Source organism: Doryrhamphus excisus, chromosome 6, assembly GCF_030265055.1.
Source record: "Doryrhamphus excisus isolate RoL2022-K1 chromosome 6, RoL_Dexc_1.0, whole genome shotgun sequence".
NCBI classification, from domain to species: Eukaryota; Metazoa; Chordata; class Actinopteri; order Syngnathiformes; family Syngnathidae; genus Doryrhamphus; species Doryrhamphus excisus.
In genome coordinates, this window is record NC_080471.1 from 7,141,955 (window position 1) to 7,163,274 (window position 21,320).

Consider the following 21,320-nt stretch of genomic DNA (forward strand, 5'->3'; position numbering starts at 1 on the left):
GTTATACATGTAGGTAAAGGAGGTGTATAAAACAGTTGAGTTTGGGTATAAAATATAAAGTAAGCAAAGACTTATATAAGATATGACAAAATACATATATTGCTAATAAATGAATACAAAACACGATATATAATCTTCTGCTAAATGCACACCATATTACATATACATACGTATACGTATTTACATTAATACATTTTTGCAGAAGCTATTAAAATGACTCATTCACACAATAACGCAGTGTAACAAGGTGCTGGCAAATAGTTGGTTTGAATGCACATTTACATCACTGAAAAGAGAAAAATGAACATCTATTTCAATAAACATTCTGAATAGTTTTTGATGACACAATAAACTTAGCCCCCCCCCCCTTCCTCACTTTCACCCCTCCGTGATGACGTAGTGATCGGTCATTTGTGCCTCCCCTGCTTCCCTTCCCTCCTGCCTGGGCTTTTCTGCGGCTTTTTTCCTCGTTGCTTCATGTCATACCACGGCTAATTCCACACATTCCTCCTCCGGCTTCAAACGAAGAGTAGCTGCGGGTCAAAAAGTACATTCAACAAAAATCCAACAAAAGCAAGAACAAAAGAGAAAAGGAAGCCAACTGTTGCTCCACCTGCGACTCCCAGCAGGTAAGATTCTCCGATTCATTTTCACACTCGTATCTTCACCCTGGGTATATTTGCTCGGATGTGATGGGAAGACTTTTGGAAGTCAGTTTTTTCATTTTGAGGGATTCCCACTCACAGTCGGCGAGAGCATTCCTTAAATATTCCCTATTTTCAAGGCAGAATTCCAACATTTTTACCATCCAAAGGTTTGACTTCCTGTGATTCAGTTGGAGATTTTGGGACTTTTTCCAAGGGAGTCACGTCATAGTTTACGGTTAACGATTAGCCAAAAAAACGTAATTGGGTTTGGTTTATTTGTTTGCTGTAAACTTTAAGGAGGAAATGTTCAATTCCTAGCTTAAGTAAATGAAGAAACGACTCATTTGGTCAGCTTTATTACAAGTGGAAATAATTGCTATTCGCGTTCCTTGCGTGATCAATAAAGTTGTGTGAAAATAACAATGGCGTCCAAGATGGCGTCCTGATATTTGTTTTCAAGTTTACCAATAGCAAATTATTTAATGAATATATACACTTTGTGACGGATAACAGATAATGGCGATAAGACTATGGAAAAAAAGACAAATGCCAATTAGTTTAATAACCATAAAACATCTATTATGGACAGATTGTATGAGAATATAAAATGAGAAAAAAATAAATAAATGACTACAGAAGTCCTCAACCATTTCAATTCCTGTGATTCAATTTGAGCTCTTTTCTCTCCTTTTTAAAACATTTTCCAAGGGAATCATGTCATTGTTTTACAATCAAATATTAGCTGAGGAAAGTAATTATCTTGAGTTGTTTGTTGTAAAAAAAAAAAGATCTCTACAAAGGTTAAACTGCTCATTAATTGGAGGTAGAACCGCCTCAAAAGTACACTTACATTATCACACACGGACATGTTTGTAATTGATGTGTTCGACTGATCGATAAAGTTGACTAAAAGGGGAGATACATAAAAATACATACTATTACATGCATATTAATACTTACATACATACTTTTACTTCATATTATGAATGCTTCTTTATAAATTTTTGACACATAACATGAAGTTTAACAGCACTGCATAAAGAAAAACAATATATTAGTTCAATAATAATATGCATGCTGTTCTTAACTATGATTTAGTGTCACATGTCAAAAATATAATGTCTAGAATATTCCTCAAATATTTAACATTATTCATTGCAAAATTCCAGCATTCCAACTTCCTGGCTTTTTTTTTCTTTCCCTAGGGATCAAACCATTGTTTATGGTCAAATATTAGCCAAGCAAACTAATTAGGTTGAGTTTATTTGTTTATTCGTTTTTGTTTTTGTAGACTCAACAGAATTCCCAGGATTGTCAGTCCACAAATGACGCAGTTGAGCGGTTGTCTCAATAATTTGTTAACTTTAATGGCTCCGTTCAATTATTCAAATATTCCAGTCATTGTGAGTAAATTAAAAATGAAAGTGATTAGGGCCATTTATAATTTTGTAAATGTTTTAAAATAAATGAAAAAATGTTACAAAATGTAGTATTATTAGTAGTTGTGTCAAATGAAGGCATTGATTGGGATTAATTATAGTCATATTTAGTACATTATTTTATTATTGCATTAATTAAAAAAAACTTTATTGTTTTTGTTTGCGAGTTGGCCTTATATTACAGTCAGAATCAGTTTATGGGGTTCTGGTCAGTCACACCCTGAAATGGACAATGATTGACTGTCATTGTGTTTGGGCTTGTTTAGCATAAGCTGCCCCCACTGTACTTTGGAGGGCAAGGTGAGTAGCGGATCTCCCAGTTGGGCATCTCTGCGTGGCGTTTGCATGTTCTGCCCGTGCGTACTCCAGCTTTCTCCCACATTTCAAAGACATGCTTTTCTGCGCCATGTAATGGACCGTAGTAGGACGCCACAGCCCAGTAAAAGCCGCCACTCTTTGGAAATTAGGTTTTAAAACAATGTTAAGAAATACAGTATATGAATGGACATATATGCTATATCAGGGTTGCCCATTACGGCGATTGCAAAGGTAGTGTTGGTTGTGTGTCACCATCATAACTGTCATTTCATAGATGTCATATGACATCAGTCAGCTGACTTTGTGTGAGCACCGCTCCGCTTTATAATGTAGGTACATGTATAACCTGTTATTTACATATTTACATAAATATCTTAAAAATTTTACACTATACTTTGTTTTGGAAAACATGTGCCGGATTCACCTGTCTGTCCTGTTGCAACTTGACTGTTTATTATGCTCATTTTTTCGCCCTTATTGAGTTGTGGACTCCTATAGAGCAGCTACATACAATAACCCACACGAAAGCTTTCTAGTTCTTCCAGAATCTGCACTTATTCAGCTGTATTTTTTGGATTTCGTGCTTCCTGTGAAAACGGTCTTTTTTTAAAATGTATTCCACCCATGGCTTGCCGCTGTGTTCGAGTGCTTGGAGGACTTCCGGTTTGTGCCAGAAGCTGTGAACCCAACTTTCTATCTTTTAAAAATATCACATTTTAACATACAGCCATATGAGTTGGAACCCAAATCCGATCATGAAGTAGAGACTGGACAGTCCTAAGTTTCTCAAGACGTCTCTCAATGGTAAGTAGCTCTAGCATTTTTGTGTTTTCTACAGCATTGGTAACGTCTAATGCAGGGGTCTCAAACTCAATTTACTTGGGGGCCACTGGAGCTGGGTCTGGGTGAGACTGCGCCGCATCAGGTTTTCCAAAGAAAAACCAAAACACATTTATTAAAAACAAAAAAATTTAAGAAACTTCGCTTTGGTTCCAATTTTCTACAATAAAAGCTCTGATAAAACATTCCACTGTTCTCAAATATCTTACTTTTTATTTTCCTACACAAAATAAGATGAAAAATAAATAAACAAATCAAGAATAAAGAAAATCAATCAATCAGTAATAAATAAATATAATAATAATAATAATAAAACGGCAAATAATAAAAACTTAAGAAACCACATATAGTTGGTGGGTAGACAAATTATTTTTTTCAGATTAAAATGAACAAAGCATTATTAGAGCCCTGTAGACATGACAAAACACAACTATAGTCACATTTATACTCTTTTTATTGACAACGTATTGTGCAACTGCAGGGTCTTGAGACACATGCTAACTCGCAAACTAGAGAGCGAGCGACCTAAACGGTAGCCTTCAAGTTATTTCCCTTAAACTTAAATAGCCAAAAACTTACCACTTCCACACGGATAGGGAGGATAACTATTAACAGTTATTTAACCTTTAACATGAACATTAATCAAACGTAATAATTTTTTCTGGGTACATGATACCATGCAGCATCCATATCAAACTTACGCGGGCCGCACTAACATTAAACTTTCATATCAAGGCGGCGGCCTCAAACTAGTGTCCTGTGGGCCACATTTGGCCCGTGGGCCGCGTGTTTGAGACCCCTGGTTTAAATGAATGAATGTTGTATTTTAATGTATCTTTTGCTCTGTTTAATTGTTTTTATTCAACTCCATTTTTCTCCATTTTTGAAAAGCGCTATACAAATAAAATGTATTATTATTATTATATTTTGAGCCTACTAGCGAATGGTGAAAATATGTAATATCACGCATTTATAAAGTATTTATTAAAATTATTATTATGTATTTTTGTGTGGGGAGATATAAAAAAAAACACACCAAAAATCTGCTAGAATGAAAATGTTTTACATTTTATATCATGAAAAAGCCGAAAATGCACAAGTTGCGCTGTCAACATTGTTTGCCGTGAAAATTCAGTTGGCGCAGCTGCTGGATCTGAAAGGCCGAGTGTTGGAGATTATTGTTCGTCAGGGTTCAAGCTTGCTGTGTGTGTGTGTGTGTGTCGGTGTCCCGCAGGGCAGCTGACAGGACGGCAGGAGTGCTGCTATGAGGCAACAGGTGTAATGGCGCGGGGCGGTAAAACACACAGCTGTCACGGCCTCGCTTTGCAACTCTCTGAGGAATTTGGATGTTTGTCTTTTTGCTGTATGAATGATACTGTAAATGTATGCACTCGGCTTTTCTTGTGCACGTGTGTGTGTGTGTGTGCAAGGATACATGTCTTCTCCACAGAGCCGCTGTGCTCATCCCACATAGCGAGCATTCCTCCTCCGCTCGCATGAGAATGGAGAATAATGCCTCTCATATGAGCCTTGGACAACAAAGACTTTGTGGACCCCCCTCTCTCGTCCCCGCCCCTTCACTGGAGTGTGTGCCTTGAGAGGAGTGTTTGACTCAATTTTCTGGTTGATACAACTAATTCAATATTTATTTGTATATTTATTCAACTTTACAAAAAAGCTCAAGAATGCACAACAATATTTCCCCCCCAGCATTGTTCTAACTATTGCAAACATTTTCCCTCAGGGAGTATCCATGAGCTTTTATTTACTTTTGGATGTATCGAGATCAGGGGTCTCAAACTCAATTTACCTGGGGGCCACCAGAGCTAGGTTCTGGGTGAAGCCGGGCCGCATCAGGTTTTAAAAAAAAACCCAAAACGCATTTATTAAAAACTGGAAATAAAATCAATAATAAAAACTATCTTCAATGCTTTTGCTTCTGCTATACCCCACACTTTTTCAGTACTTTGGTTCCGGTTTTCCACACCAAAATATCTGATAAAACATTCCACTGTTCTCAAATATCTGAATTTTTATTTTTCTATACACAAAATAAGATTAAAAAAAAACAAATTAAGAATAAAGACAATAAATCAATCAATCAGTAATAAATAAGTAAAGTAATAATAAAACAGCAAATAAGAAAAACGTAAGAAACCACATACAGTTGGTAGAGAAATTATTTTTTTCAGATTGAAATGTACAGTATTAACAGTTATTTAACCTTTAACATGAACATTAATGAAACTTAATAATTTGACCCAATTAGCAAGTTAGCATGGTACTCAGTTCCATCTGGGAGCAGCGTGGTAACTTTAACAACATGTTTGATGAGATGCTTTATCTTGACGTGTATTTTCCCTTTTATTCCAAATCATTTCCTGCATTTATTTGTACCCAGCGTCATAAGCCTTTAGCTTCATTGCTAATCCAAAGCAAAACAGGGCGGGGTAACAGGGTATGGTAACAGTATGGGCGGGGCAAAATCATGTTAATTGTGTCCGGTGTGCACACAGCTTTAAGCTGTCATTTCAACATTAAACTTTGGTATCAAGGTGGGGGCCTCAAACTAGCGTCTCGCGGGCCTCATTTGGCCTGCGGGCCACGAGTTTGAGACCCCTGATCTAGATTGTAGTCCAAAATAACAATATTTCAAGGTAAGAATGATCCAAATAAACTATCCAAACCAACCATGGTGCTAGCACGGTAGCAACCGTAACAGTTTGATTGTAAGTTGATTAGTCATGCCTAGCGTCAACTGGTGTAAGGCTGACCACAAAAGTTTTTGTCCATTTAAGAGTGACTTTAAACACCTTTCCTTTCATTCAATACCAAAGACGTATTTATACTTTATTATAAACCTGAACGCCCAATCCCAAAGACGTATAATGTCTTTTACATTTATATACATTATAAGCCTTATAAGTGGCCACGAGGTGGCAGAAGTGCATTTGATAAGAGCTTTGGCTTGTGAATTTGAATTGTTAAAATATACGGTTCATGAAAGCATGGGGGAAGTGGAAGAACGTGAAGGAGTGTAGCGTGCTGGTCACCCATTGTAGGGACAATTTGGCAGTTCAGTTCCAAATGTGCAAATAGGAAATAGTTCATGGGGTTATATTTGTGAGTAAATGATTTTGATGCAAAACAACCCTTCTTTGTGTTTATGTTGTGGTGCAGTTGTTTAGATAGTTCAGTTATTATATAAGCCAAAGTTGAAAAATCTGTAAAAATCGTCGAGGTTGTGGTTTTGAAAAATGGCTGGCAATGAATTGACTTGAGTTAAGCGTGCATTTTAAAAAAAAAAGAGATATTTAATCATGGCTCATGCTACTCTGTTTACAGGCCACGGGCCGAAAACATTTGAATTTGCCATAATAATATTTATTATTAATATTATTTAATATTTATTATTAATATTGTCATAAATATATAAACAGAGGCAGGTGGAATTGTTGAAGGACAGAGTGGGACGGGGCCTTTAGCCAGCAACCTTGTTGAATCAATAATCAGTTAATCAGTTAATAATCTGTCGGCTCCAACTGTCGCAGACTTTTCATCCGAAAGAAGCTACATGCTGACAAAACAGCAAACACCACACAGTTGGTTTACAAAAAAATCCAGTTTTTGTGATTCGGGTTTTGGCGAGAATGTCAAAAAGTGGCCTTGGTTCTTATACTCTGTCTTGGGTTGTAACACATGGTATATTTGGATGCCTGGAACGGCTTTGGAATTGGACTTATGTGGGAAGTGGGAAGCCTTGCTTTGTTTTTGATCAATTAATTGTAGGCATTGTTTTAAGTTTAATGCCATGTTAATAGGAACGCGGTCTATTTAATCTCTTGTAGGTATGGAGGACCAAAACTGCCAAAATAATAAATAAATAAATAAATAAATATATAAAATATAAAAGCAAAAATAAATACAAAAATAAAAAACAAGATTCGAAAATTAAAAATAAATACAAAAATAAATGTAGAAATAAATACAAAAATAAATATATAAATAGAATTACATATCAATAAATAAATAAAAGCACTCTGCTCTAATATATATATATATATATATATTTATTTCATGCTGCAGACAATGTCAACTTGAAATGCAGAAGGAAAAACTATTCAAATGAGGGGGCGGTCCTAAGTGTGTCTTGGGTTGAACTGTTCGCCTATTGGTTGATCGACATGTGAGTGCGAAAATCGACTAGGCATGCCTGCAAACAGCCACAGCAAGAGGAAGTCACCACACCACTCTCAATGGCGGTAAATATGGCTGCAATCTCCAGCTCGGACACCGACTTCCTGGTGGACCCCGCCATTATTGTCCCGGTAAATGTATACTTTTCTCCCTGTAAACTTCCTCTTGCTGTGGCCGTTTGCAGGCATACCTAGTCGATTTTCGCACTCACATGTCGATCAACCAATAGGCGAACAGTTCAACCCAAGACACACTTAGGACCGCCCCCTCATTTGAATAGTTTTTCCTTCTGCATTTCAAGCTGACATTGTCTGCTGCATGAAATAAATACATATGAGAGCAGAGTGCTTTTATTTATTTATTGATATGTAATTCTATTTATATATTTATTTTTGTATTTATTTCTACATTTATTTTTAATTTTTGAATCTTGTTTTTTATTTTTGTATTTATTTTTGCTTTTATTTATTGATTTCTTTATATATTTTTGTTTTTATTTCCATTTATATTAATTTTGTTGTAGTTATTTTTTTGATTTTTTTTCCTTATTTTTTTGTATTTCCACTTTTATTTATTTATTTATTATTTTGGCAGTTTTGGTCCTCCATAGTAGGTGTGTATGTATGTGAGGCTCTCAGAGGGTTGGGGTGGTGCGTCCCCGTGAACATGCTCTGTCAGCAAAACAACAAAAACCCCATCAAACAACAAACCATCCCTGCAGTTCTCGGCGCCTCTCAATGCGACTTTCCATCGTATGTTGGCCTGATCCCATACTGTTGCCTTATGTGCTTTTACATTCCCCACATGATTAGCGTGCACCAGTGGAGCATGTACACACTTCTCACTGTTCACCTGGAACACTAAATCACTAGCTCTTCGTATCATTTTTGAATGTGGCAAGCATCTTGGATACGCTAGAATTGGATATTGAATACCACATGTTGCATCCTTACCAAACCCCAAACAAAGATGGCAGCAAAAGGTGATAATTGTCTGAAAAAAATAAAGAAAAACATATTTAGGTTAATCCAGATCACAGTCGCAGGAGTCACTGTAAGAAAATCCATACTTCCTGGTCCCTCTTCCAGTTACACCAGGGGACAGCGGAAGAAGATGGATACATAATATTTCATTTCATTTATATTCATGTAATAATTAGGGCTGTCAATCGGGCCTTTTTTCCCTTTTTTCCCTTTTCTGACCTATTAATTAGAATGTTGGACTCTGCCGAATTGACATTTTATATAGTTTTATATTGTCATATGCTCAACCCTAGCTAATACATCATGTTAACATACCAACTAGTCACGTTACGTTAACAGACACCTATTTAGCCTTCTTCTTTATTGTCCATTTTTGGTTGGTGCAACTGACTACGGAAACTACGGTAAATAATGAATATAATGCAAATAAACTCCCTCTCAAAGCTTTACTGCCATCCTATTTTTTTGATAAAAATTAATTGGAAATTTTTCATTGCTACAAACATAACCAACAATCACAACAATCATAACCATTGTGGATAAAGAAGAAGTAGTTGCACATATAATTGTAATAGCTTTATTAATGTAACGTCATTTTGTTTTGAAGGCCGGAAAAATCTGTTGAGCTAGCGATACGTCCCTATTTCCCACTCAACTTGCGTCAAGTAGGCGGAAATCGTAAAACGCTGGGTTCCACGAACAAGCCCTAAAAATCACTTAATGATCTTTAACTTAAGATTTTTGCTGCCCTGACTTTGTTTACGTTCAAGGGTGGTTGAGGGCTTTGTACCCCCCTGACCGCTCAGCACCAGCTGGGTGGATTATCCTGCTGAGCGGATCCAGGCAAGAGGGGCCTCGTTGGGGTTGGATGTGCGATGCGGTATGGTGTTTTGTGTTTGGGTTTGACTTGACTGGGCCAGCGCTCTAATGACTGATTGATTATCTTAACAAGACTCACTGTGACCTGTAGTGACTGTATAATGCGGAGCTGACTCCAGCTTGAAAATGTTGCCAATGTAGGTCATATTTGTTTATTTGAGATGGTCTTATGTGACACGATTACTACAAAAGAGAAGATCATACCTTTTTTGTACATTTGGACCTATGTTTTTGTTGTTAATTCATTCCAAATGAACAAAAACTGTTTTTTCCCCAGACCAAATAATGTAGATCCAATTAAGGAACGATTTTACGTACCAAAGGGTAAACATTTTTTACGTGTAATATTGTACGATAACTGAGGAAGTCACACATGGAGAAGAAAACCAACATGCACTTTGGTGATGGAGGTGAGGAAAGACTCCCTCATTGGAAGAAACCTCTAACAGAAATGAAATTTGGGTACAAATAAATAAAGTGGTGTTGGCACTGGATGGCTTAGCTTGGCCAAATGTGGCCCGCAGGACACTAGTTTGAGGCCCCCGCCTTGATATGAAAGTTTAATGTTAGTGCGGCCTGCGCAAGTTTGATATGGATGCTGTATGGTATCATGTACCCAGAAAAAATTATTACGTTTGATTAATGTTCATGTTAAAGGTTAGATAACTGTTAATAGTTATCCTCCCCAACCGTGTGGAAGTGGTAAGTTTTTGGCTATTTAAGTTTAAGGGAAATAACTTGAAGGCTACCGTTTAGGTCGCTAGCTCTCTAGTTTGCGAGTTAGCATGTGTCTCAAGACCCTGCTGTTGCGCAATATGTTGTAAATAAAAAGAGTATAAATGTGACTATAGTCGTGTTTTGTCATGTCTACAGGGCTCTAATAATGCTTTGTTCATTTTAATCTGAAAAAAAATAATTTGTCTACCCACCAACTATATGTGGTTTCTTAAGTTTTTATTATTTGCCGTTTTATTATTATTATTATTATATTTATTTATTCCTGATTGATTGATTTTCTTTATTCTTGATTTGTTTGTTTATTTTTCATCTTATTTTGTGCAGAAAAATAAAAATTAAGATATTTGAGAACAGTGGAATGTTTTATCAGAGCTTTTCTTGTAGAAAATCGGAATCAAAGCACTGAAAAAGTTTGTATAGTTTTCTGTTTTTAATAAATGCGTTTTTTTTTTTTTTGGAAAACCTGATGCGGCCCAGCCTTGCCCAGACCCTAGCTCCAGTGCCCCCCAGAGAAATTTAGTTTGAGACCCCTGCTTTAGACGCTCAATGGTAGCGTCACATCATCATCACAAATACGAGCCCACCCTCCTCTGAAATAAACACGTTGAAACAACCGGCAAAAATTACTTGATAAATAACTTTTCACGGGGTTAGCTTAGTTTAGCAGAGCATGCTAGTGTGGCTACACATGTGATTCTCAGTGTGTGTTTTTTTTTTTACCTTTTTTAATGCAAACAAACATTTTACGATGCCCATTTGCATGCCTAGTAAAGGTGTGTTTATTCACCCAGACACTCAACACACACAACACACTTCCTGTCTCCAAAATAAGAGCACTTTTTACCACATATGTCTAATTATGCAAAATAAAATATGAAAAATATCTTAAATTAGTAATGCAATTGCAATTGTATTGGAGACTACGACATCCTTAGCCACAAGCACAGGCATGGCAGTTTGTTGGGGATTTGCACACAGCGCTACATGTGTGCAGAGGCTGACATCCCATTCGAAAAATTAGCTAAGCTACATCTAGCCAAGCTTCCATACGGTGCAAAATTGGCCAATGATGTATTGCAGTGGGTCCCAAACTTCGGACTATTCCTGCACACTTAAAAAACATAAACCTTTTTATATTGATTAACTTTAAATGTTGAACATAATTCATTGGTTCATTCATTTTATAGCAATTCCGGGTCAAAAATGTGTATTTGATAATTTATTTCGAGATAATTTAGTGCAGTTGGATTTTGTACCTATTGGTGTACTTTTTGGTCCACTTACGGAGGACTGGGTTGATTTTAAAAAGACTAAACTAACCCTGCCGTGTAGCATGTGTTTTATTGTTTGTTTTTAAGGCTTTGAATGGGCTGGCCCCCAAATACATCTCGGACCTCATCCAAATTTACTCTCCAGCGCGGTCACTGAGGTCCGAGGGCCAGCTCCAACTTGTGGTGCCCAAGACGAGACTTAAGACCAGGGGAAAATGTTAAAACCTACTGTTATTCTCTTGGTTTTAACTCGGAGTGATCGTATGGTCCTGTGTCTTTTAGTTCTTTTATTTGAATTGGTTTTATTTTTTTATACTTTTATTGCTTTGCTTCTTGTTTTTAATATTTTAATATCTATTTTACTATTTTACTCTTTTAGTTTTGGATTAAATTAAATTTGTACCTTTTATTTATTGTATTTTATGTTTACTTTTTATTTTACTAGTCTGTACAGCACTTTGGAAACTCTGTTTATAAAATGTGCTATATAAATAAAGTGGATTGGATTGGATTGGATGTGTCCGTGTGACTGTGTGTGTATGGAAAAAGGTTGTGGTACACACTTGACTCACTCACAGGACTGCTTTTACCCCTTCCCCAGTCAAACCAATCTGATTGGAAACCCTATGTGTGACACCCCCGGCCCGTCTGTCTTTTTCCTGCCCTAAATGGACATGCTGGAGGCAGGAAAAGTACACAACAACAAAGCTTGAGCAAGCACTTCCGTCTCGGCTCACTTCCATTTTACTCACCCGCCAAATGACAGGAAGAGGTGTCACCAATGTTTGGGCTCATTCTTATATAAGATCATGTTGGGGGCAAACAGGATGTCAGTCTCATGCATCTGGCTGTTCATCTGGAATTCTAAACTATTCATTATGAATACGTTTAACTGATAAAAATGACAGCAAATGGAGCTGCAGTCATCATGTAATGACGTTAACCCCCCAGCCTTAATATCCTGCTATGGTCCTCTTGGCATGTATGTGTGTCAGGCTAGTGGTCCCCCTCTAATGTGGCTCCTCATCTATTGACTTTGGACCCCTCCAGCGCCACCCCAGTCACCCTCCAGACTGCTGTCATCTTCACGCTAACATCCCCCTTTATTTGTTTTCCCACCTGAGCTAACCTAATCCATGTCGCTTTGAGCAGCTGTGGGTTAGTATAGGCTTTTGTGACACATTGGGAGACACTTTATGTTGCAATATGTATTTTTTACATGTAACACAGAGCAGTAAGTCCATAAACCCCATGTCACATTATCTTTGTGACTTCCTATAGATAGTTCCTAGTTTGCCACTCAATTCTTACATCAATTTTTGTCATTGGCCCGTGGGGCAGGTGTGCTTGAGCCCCATGACCTCTACCTGACCTCTACCACCATGTAGCCGCACAAATGTGCAACATGACAAGGAACCAGAAATACAAATAGACAGATGTTTAAATTGTAGTTAATAAAGGTAATAAAATACATAACATGGATAAATATAAATAGGTCTGTGATATAAATAAATTGTATATTTCCAAAGTTTTTGATGATGACTGAGGTGTAATTTGCTTTGTAATAATTCAAACAAAATAGATCAGTGAGAACAAGCAAAATACGTCAAATAAAATACACAGAAAATGTAAATATTTATGATGATGACAGATGTCTCAATTGATTGAAATAATACTAAAAGGTAGATCAAACCAAATATATAAATTAAATCTACATAATGAACTTGATATTTTAAAACTTTTTTTCCATCAACTTGGTGTACATTGTTATTTTTAGTTTTGTTGTTTTAAAAAAATGCTATAAATCATAATCATTAAGCAAATATATGACATGGAAAAAGATTGGAAATAAGGGAGCCCTAATCCAATAAAAGATCCAAAAAAAGTCATTCAAATATACAAAATAAAATTGGACAAAATGGTCAAAAATACTTTTAGTGTAGCACTAATCATTTGACATGGTTAGAGATCAATTTGTGTTGCTTTTTTAGAATATATTACTTTTAAAGTCTCTTGAAAGCAATAGAAAGCAATAGTAATTTATTGTCGGCCCCTAGTATAAACCAGACACAGTGAGGGGCAACTACCACTATAGCTACGGAGTTGAATAACGTCCACAGTGAAAAGAAGTCCACCACAGTACACTGCGGACATGTCTGCATGGTGGCAACCAGCTTTGAAGCACATTGCCACACCTACTTTGTTGGCGTGTGGCACAAACCGGACGGGACGATGAATCAAATCTTCAAAATAAATGGTAATTTATGGTTATTTTCTTGTATTTGCAGGGGTCCATTGCCAACATCCTCACACTGGTGGATTCCCGCCAGGCAGGAGCACCACCACCTCCAACCTCCCCTGAAAGGCTTTGCCCCCCACCCCAAGCATCTACATCTACATCCCCATCCTTGCTCTGTGGTCTCCTTCCCATCTTCCCACCACGTCTACGGAGTGGGTGCCGGCTCCCTCCCCCAGGGGTGGGAGCGAGGAGCTGGGGGACACACTTGACAAACCCTTGGAGAACGATGCGGAGGGCGTGTGGAGCCCCGACATCGAGCAGAGCTTCCAGGAGGCCTTGGCCATCTACCCGCCCTGTGGCCGCAGGAAGATCATCCTCTCTGATGAGGGCAAGATGTACGGTACGCCCCGCCCACCCACCGACCCACCCACTCTGTCTTCCTTTTATTTATATGACTGTTCATGGATCATTCATTGATTCATTCATTTTCTACCGCTTTTCCTCACGAGGGTCGCAGGGGTGCTGGAGCCTATCCCAACTGTCTTTGGGCGAGAGGCGGGGTACACCCTGGACTGGTGGCCAGCCAATCACAGGGCACATATAGACAAACAACCATTCACACTCACATTCATACCTATGGACAATTTGGAGTGGCCAACCTAGCATGTTTTTGGAATGTGGGAGGAAACCGGAGTACCCGGAGAAAACCCACGCATGCACGGGGAGAACATGCAAACTCCACACAGAGATGGCCGAGGGTGGAATTGAAGCCTGGTCTCCTAGCTGTGAGGTCTGTGTGCTAACCACTCGACCGCCACGCCGCCTGTTCATGGATCATAATAGATAAATCTGCACTTCTGCTTAACTTCATTCATACTTAATCAGATGTTTTCTTCTGTTTTCTGTCACTTCCACTCGGCCCCAAAACGAAATGCTACAAGTCGGCCAAAGCTTTTCCAGTTTTCAGTTGCAGTTTTTCCATGCAAAATTCCATTCCATTCCATCAAAATGGAGGTTTATGAAGTGTGAATATGATAAGTGGTAAGCGTGCAGGCCACACAGCTAGGAGACTCGGGTTCGATTCCCTGCTGGGGCATCTATGTGTGGAGTTTGCATGTTCTCCCCATCCGTGCGTGGGTTTTCTCCGGGTACTCCGGTTTCCTCCCACATTCCAAAAACATGCTAGGTTAATTAGCGACTCCAAATTGTCCATAGGTATGAATGTGAGTGTGAATGGTTGTTTGTCTATATGTGCCCTGTGATTAGAATGGAATGGCTTTTATTGTCATTATACAAGATGTACAACAAGATTGGAGTTGGCTGGCCACCAGTCCAGGGTGTACCCCGCCTCTTGCCTGAAGACAGCTGGGATAGGCTCCAGCACGCCTGTGGGGACTCCAATGAGGATAAGTGGTAGAAAATGAATAGATGGATGTATACAAGGTAGGCTGTTGGCGTTCCTCCTTGTTAGCTGAATGAAAGATGTTGGTTAACTGATGGCTTTGACACCAGCGTGTCGTCCATTGTCTACGGCGGATAGAAATATCGGCGCAATGAAAGGCGCTCTGTCATTGTATTGTGTTGTCACCGTGCCTATGTGCTACCCACCTTTTGCGGTCATGACTGTCCTCTGATACCTAACCCACGTCCCCCAAAAAGCAGCATATGATCACGCTGAGGGGGGGGGCTCAGGTAGCTCATTCAGTGTCATGCAAATGAGTGTTTGTACGGGTAAACGTGGGTGAGGAAAAAAACAAGTGCCCCTTTCTCCCTGTGGGCGGGCACTGGGGAGCGCATTGGCCTGCCAGGAATGGCATGTGCACTTGGGAGCCCGGGGGTTCAAGGCAGCTCAGCTGTAACCCTAAACCAGAATAGACGTTTACCCTTTGAGCGCCTCGGCGGGTGGGGGGGCGGACAAATAAACACCAAGGTGGACAGTGGTGTCTTGCATGGCCTCGGGGCCCCCACGGCAGAACTCTGTCACACCTGTCCTGTGGAGTGCATGAGTGCTATTTCAGGGCTTTTTACCTCGTCCTCACCTCCTCTGCTTGAAAATCATTCTGAACGAGTCTCAGTTTGCTGCCAGAAGGGTTCTTCCAAACACGTACATACAACATATACATCATTTTATAGTTTCAATCATGTTCTAACAGTAATATGTGTCCCAAAAGTGATTAGAAGAGGTACTCAAACTCTAATTTTTGAAATTGAAATTTTCCACCTTCCTTACGAACATGACACTTTTGTAAATTGTCCATAGGTATGAATGTGAGTGTGAATGGTTGTTTGTCTATATGTGCCCTGTGATTGGCTGGCGACCAGTCCAGGGTGTACCCCGCCTCTCGCCCGAAGACAGCTGGGATAGGCTCCAGCACCCTCCGCGACCCTCGTGAGTAAAAGCGGTAGAAAATGAATTAATGAAAATAAAAAAGGGGAGGGACGTGGTGTTGAAGAAAGCAGGCTTTGCTAAACGTCTTAAAATAAAGCACTGAGCTCTGCCATCAATCTGCCATTTAAGTCTATTCATTTAGTTTTTATTCTACCAAAAGGCCAACCCAGCATGTAATATTAGCACTTTAGCTCACATATACTCCTTTTCCACTGTGACTGGTTCGGACATGTTTTGGAGCTTCTGAGAGTTTTGCTTTTCCACAATTGGTTCTAACTGAAGCTGTCTTTTTTGGTTCAACTCTGCCTTCAAAAGCTTGCTGCACTGAGTGGGTGAACCGTTTGCATAATGAGGTGGGTGGGGTTACCTAAAACAAGAAACTGTGCATGGTCCAACTTCAGCCCCCCTCTTCCCCAACCGCAGCCCAGATGGTCCACGCTTTGCAGCCCCTGCAGCTCTGTTCATTCATTCATTCATTCATTTTCTACCGCTTTTTCCTCACGAGGGTCGCGGGGGGTGCTGGAGCCTATCCCAGCTGTCTTCGGGCGAGAGGCGGGGTACACCCTGGACTGGTCGCCAGCCAATCACAGGGCACATATAGACAAACAACCATTCACACTCACATTCATACCTATGGACAATTTGGAGTGGCCAATTAACCTAGCATGTTTTTGGAATGTGGGAGGAAACCGGAGTACCCGGAGAAAACCCACGCATGCACGGGGAGAACATGCAAACTCCACACAGAGATGGCCGAGGGCGGGGACCGAACCCTGGTCTCCTAGCTGTGAGGTCTGCGCACTAACCACCAGACCGCCGTGCCGCCCAGCTCTGTTCATTGTATCACAATCCCCCCCACCAGACCCAACCCCAAGGTCACCAGTGGCCAGCAACTCGGACCATTGACCATCAATGCCAATCAAAGCCACTTAGCAGGTCCTCGGTGTTTGCGTCTTGTCACTCGGGTGACCAAACCAAACATGGATGAAGCGATGGCTTAATTCTTCCCAAAAGGTAACTTCTCGGGTGTCCTTGCGCAAGCTAAATACGGAGCCACAGACAAAACAACATAACAAGGTGTCTGTTGGCTGAATGCGACATACTTGGAATTTTAGGTTGAATTCCCCACCGAGGAATGAATACCATTCTTTGGCACACAATATGACATTGAGTCTCCCAGCAGAGACACGGAAGGAATGTGCGCCTTCTACCCATTCCTTCATTGAATGGAATGTTTTATCCTCATATTCTGCATGTATTTGCCACATTTCTTCGGGCCCCTTGAGCTCATTACCAGCAGGCGTATTCGCCAGCTTATTCGGGACAGTGTCAAGGATATTGCGGCGAGTATGCGCGCCCGTGGTAATTTGACATGTGTCTGCCAAGGAAGACATTTCCTGCCATGTGTGGCTCTCAGTGATTCTGACCGTAGGGTCTGTGCTGGGATCATGGAGAGAAAAAAAACTAGTAGGAGTGTAACAGTAACCATAAAACTGCAGCCAGAATGGGTACTTTCAATTAAAGCAGGACTCTTTTTGTGTGTTGCATGAAGGTATTGACCTATGGTGTATTATAATGGGAGATTAAAAAAACATTCATGGTGTTTACCGGGCTTCATGCAAGTGTACTGGGATTTTAAAGATAACATAAATTTTGTTGTATATATCTTATATAGCGTAGTTTCAAAGGGAGTTGCTGTTGGACAAAAATTTAAATGTATTCGTGCTGGGCTACAAGTACTGTCCAGAAGTTGCAAACCCTTTTGAAAGCATGTCTATGTTTTCAGGGCTTTACATTAAAAACAAAAATTACTTGCCCATGGGGAATCCTTAAGGTGAGAACTACTTGCCCGAACTATGTGAAATGAAAAGACTGCTATAATGATATCATCTAATTTTTAATCTCAAATAAAGATGAAATGATTATCATTTCTTGTGGTTAATATATTTAGCATCAATATATGCTGATAATTCATCAGATAATAGTACTGAGGCATTGTATTTGGAGGAATGTGTGAAAAATAGTGTAGATGTATGTTAACATGGCATGCCATACTACCTTACACATCATAGTCGTAGTAAGCAGTGATATTTATAAGTTGTGCACCACAATGAAACATTATTGAATAGACACATTTGTGTACTAGTAAAGTGTTTTTAATCCTGAAAAAAAATGCTCAATGGTCAAACAATAATTTGTGAAGCAAAGGTGAGAAAAATCCACAGAGAAATGGAAGCGCAAGATTTTGTAGCTTGTGCAAAATCAGCACCTGGTATTGGATCTAATGGGTGGTGTTTCATTGTGACCACTTCAAATTGTCACAGCAATGTGATTCACTCACCTGTGCCATCATTTGATTTGATGCCGCTAATAAAATACTTGTTTAGGAGGCACTGGTTCATCACTTTTTGCTGTTTTCCTTCACAAGTTGTTGAGGAATTAGACCATGTTGGCAGGGACGCCATGATAGATGTTTTCCTAGTCAAACCATCGCTGGTTGGTTGATCACAAACAAGAACGGGTGTGGGTAAAACGCAGACTGTGGACTATTGTCTAAATAAACGATTCTGATTGGTCCATTTCAAGATTTGCAAGGATTGGTTTGCAAATTCCCACTGGAATTACGCAGTCCGTGTTTTACCAACACCCAACAAGAACCGCTTTTAAAAAAACTCTTGGCAGTATGGCATGCCAAAGTGCACTTGCCTGACGGGAATATCACAGATTGGATTTACTTGTCCGAATTTTGATTTAACTTGCCCCGGGACATCGGTACATCGTTATTGTCGAGCCCTGTTTTGCACTTTGTTCCTTTATTGGGCATGAAAAGGAACCGAACCGGAGGTAAGTAACAAACGGTGATTATGGTTGTTAATAATTGTATCCCGTTCCATCCCCGCCTTGTAGTACAGTGCAGCTGCATGAATGTGGCGTTGGAAATGTATTATCTCCCCGCTTTAGAGACTTCCATGCTGTTATGGCAATTTCTCCACCTGGATTGAAAAGGAATGATTTAGTCATTTAACAGGCTTAAATCTAGTTATCACATCCTGTTTGATGCAGCTGTTTGCTTTGGTCACGTTGCATTTGCTAACAGCTGTGAGGGCAGCACTTAGCCAGGATGTCCATGGTTCTGTCCGTGGAGAGCGCTTCCATCGCTGCTGCTGCTGTGAATGAAGTCAGCAAAGCTTTCCTGAATGCTGACAGGATTTTCACACACTTTCACAACAAAGAACTCGCGCACAACCTAACGTTAGCCCCGCTAAGCCTCGCTCGCGCAACCTGTCGTCCCATTGTTGTTTTTTGCTGCGGTGATATAAATATGTTTTATGGCTCTCAAGGGAATCTCATTAAAATGTGATGTAAAGGTCAGTGGAAAAGCAGCAGGGAGTCCTCACTCAGGTGTCATCTTTGCCAGTCAAGTGACGGCTTCACTTACAGTCTTGACCACTTAAATGTGATTTCCCGCATATTCGCGATTGGGCACTGATTGTAAAAAAAGCTCCAAACCATAACCAGTAAAATTAAATACACTCAAATGGTAAAGAATGTTTATTTATTGGTAACAAACTGGCTAACCTTTCTAATGGGATGATTGCTACAAACTGTAATAACTGTGCTTGTGATGAAGGAAGATGTAGTCACCCATGCAATTCCAGTTGCATATTAGAGGTGGAGCCAAACCCTAATACGGTATTCGGGATGGCACAATAATTAATTAGAACAGATACTTTTTAAAATATTTCTATTCAGGAACAATTAAAACATCATATCAGAAAGCTCAGGAGACCGCAGTCCATGTCCGGATCAGCCAATGGAATGAGTGACTGGTGTTCAGCAGTCGTGGGTGGGGACAGAGCAACACAATGGAGGAGGCTCAACTTAGTTGCATCCGTATTTTGCTTTGTAAACACTACCTTTCACCTCAACTGGGTTTCAAATGCTGTTTACGACTATCAGTAATAGCGAAGTTTGACCGGGAGATATTCCGTTGCACTGCATTTAGTTACTTCTACGGTTGGGCGTTCTCCTGTTCGCTCTGTTAGCATTAGCTTGGTAACGTTACAAGGATATACCATCTGAGATGTTCGAGTTGAGGGCGGCACGGTGACCTAGTGGTTAGCGCGCAGACCTCACAGCTAGGAGACCAGGGTTCAATTCCACCCTTGGCCATCTCTGTGTGGAGTTTGCATGTTCTCCCCGTGCATGCGTGGGTTTTCTCCGGGTACTCCGGTTTCCTCCCACATTCCAAAAACATGCTAGGTTAATTGGCCACTCCAAATTGTCCACAGGTATGAATGTGAGTGTGAATGGTTGTAAAAATATCTTAAAGTTACCCAGCCATGCTGGCGTCAGTGTGGTACAGTCCATGTCAACCATTCACATGTGTTCTGGCTCTGCCCAAATATCATTCATTTTTGGAAGAGGGTATGTAAAACCATGGAGAGGATTTTGGGTTACAGTGTGACTTTTTCATGTGAGATATTGTATCTGGGCCACCTGGTGGGAGACTCTGTGTTAAGAAAAGATAGGTATTTGTATAAAATCATGTTGGTAGCAGGTAAAAAAAAGCCATTACCAAAAAATGGCTTCATCCAAGACCCTCGGTACTGGAGGACTGGCTTTGTGTGATGAACACAATATATGATATGGAACTATTGACACATAGATTGAGGACTGAAGAAGACATGTGTGGAGAAAAATGGGTGAAATGGACACTGTTCACGGACCAAAATCAAGGAAATGACTCAAATTGCAAAATGTGTGATAGCCAAATTGTGTGATGTGTATGTCCAGTGCCCTCTGTTTGTTTTGTTTAAAAAATATAAAAATAAATTAAAAAAAAGTATAAAATATATATATATATATATCACAGGGGGTGGGCGGAAATAACACTAAACTAAGCCATTCTGATGTCTGAATGTGAATTTTCGGTTTTCCTGATCAGACCCAGTTTGTGTACACAGTCAGTGTAAAAGAAAAGTGATCACTGTCTGGGAAAAAGATGGAAACAACTTCCAAGTCGTTGATGATTGTGTTAATGCCTTGCATCAGAATGTGACATGAATTCATGATTCCACTCAATGAAGCGCTGCTCCCCAGTGACCGTGACACTACCACCACCACCACCACTTGACTGGCTTGACTGTAGACAAGAAACAATTATCTTGCTACTCACTTGTGTTGAGTAATTGTCATTGGTTGGTAACTTTATACTCGTATTCCTTGAGAAGATATACTGTACTGCATATGCTTGCCCAAGTCTTTGCAGCTGATTCTTCTGATTGTTTGCCTGATGATTAATCCATAGGGGGTATTTGTTGTGCACAAACAGGACATGCACATGTGGGGCTTACGTTGGAGCAGCAGATGCAGGACC

At 39.8% G+C, this 21,320-nt stretch overlaps 1 protein-coding gene across 4 annotated transcripts in view; it reads left to right on the top strand.

Annotated features, from left to right (window-relative positions):
- Positions 1 to 395: 395 nt before the first annotated feature.
- Positions 396 to 21,320, top strand: part of LOC131131578 (transcriptional enhancer factor TEF-3-like) — a 51,446-nt gene continuing 30,521 nt past the window's right edge. For 2 of the 4 annotated variants that reach the window (XM_058076403.1, XM_058076404.1), the window contains exons 1-2: positions 396 to 629; positions 13,601 to 13,951. In XM_058076403.1, coding sequence (XP_057932386.1) covers positions 13,945 to 13,951 — 7 coding nt within the window. In that variant the 5' untranslated portion in view covers positions 396 to 629; positions 13,601 to 13,944. Of the gene's footprint in view, positions 630 to 13,600; positions 13,952 to 21,320 lie in introns of those variants that run through there. The other 2 variants (XM_058076405.1, XM_058076406.1) reach the window with 1 other exon arrangement.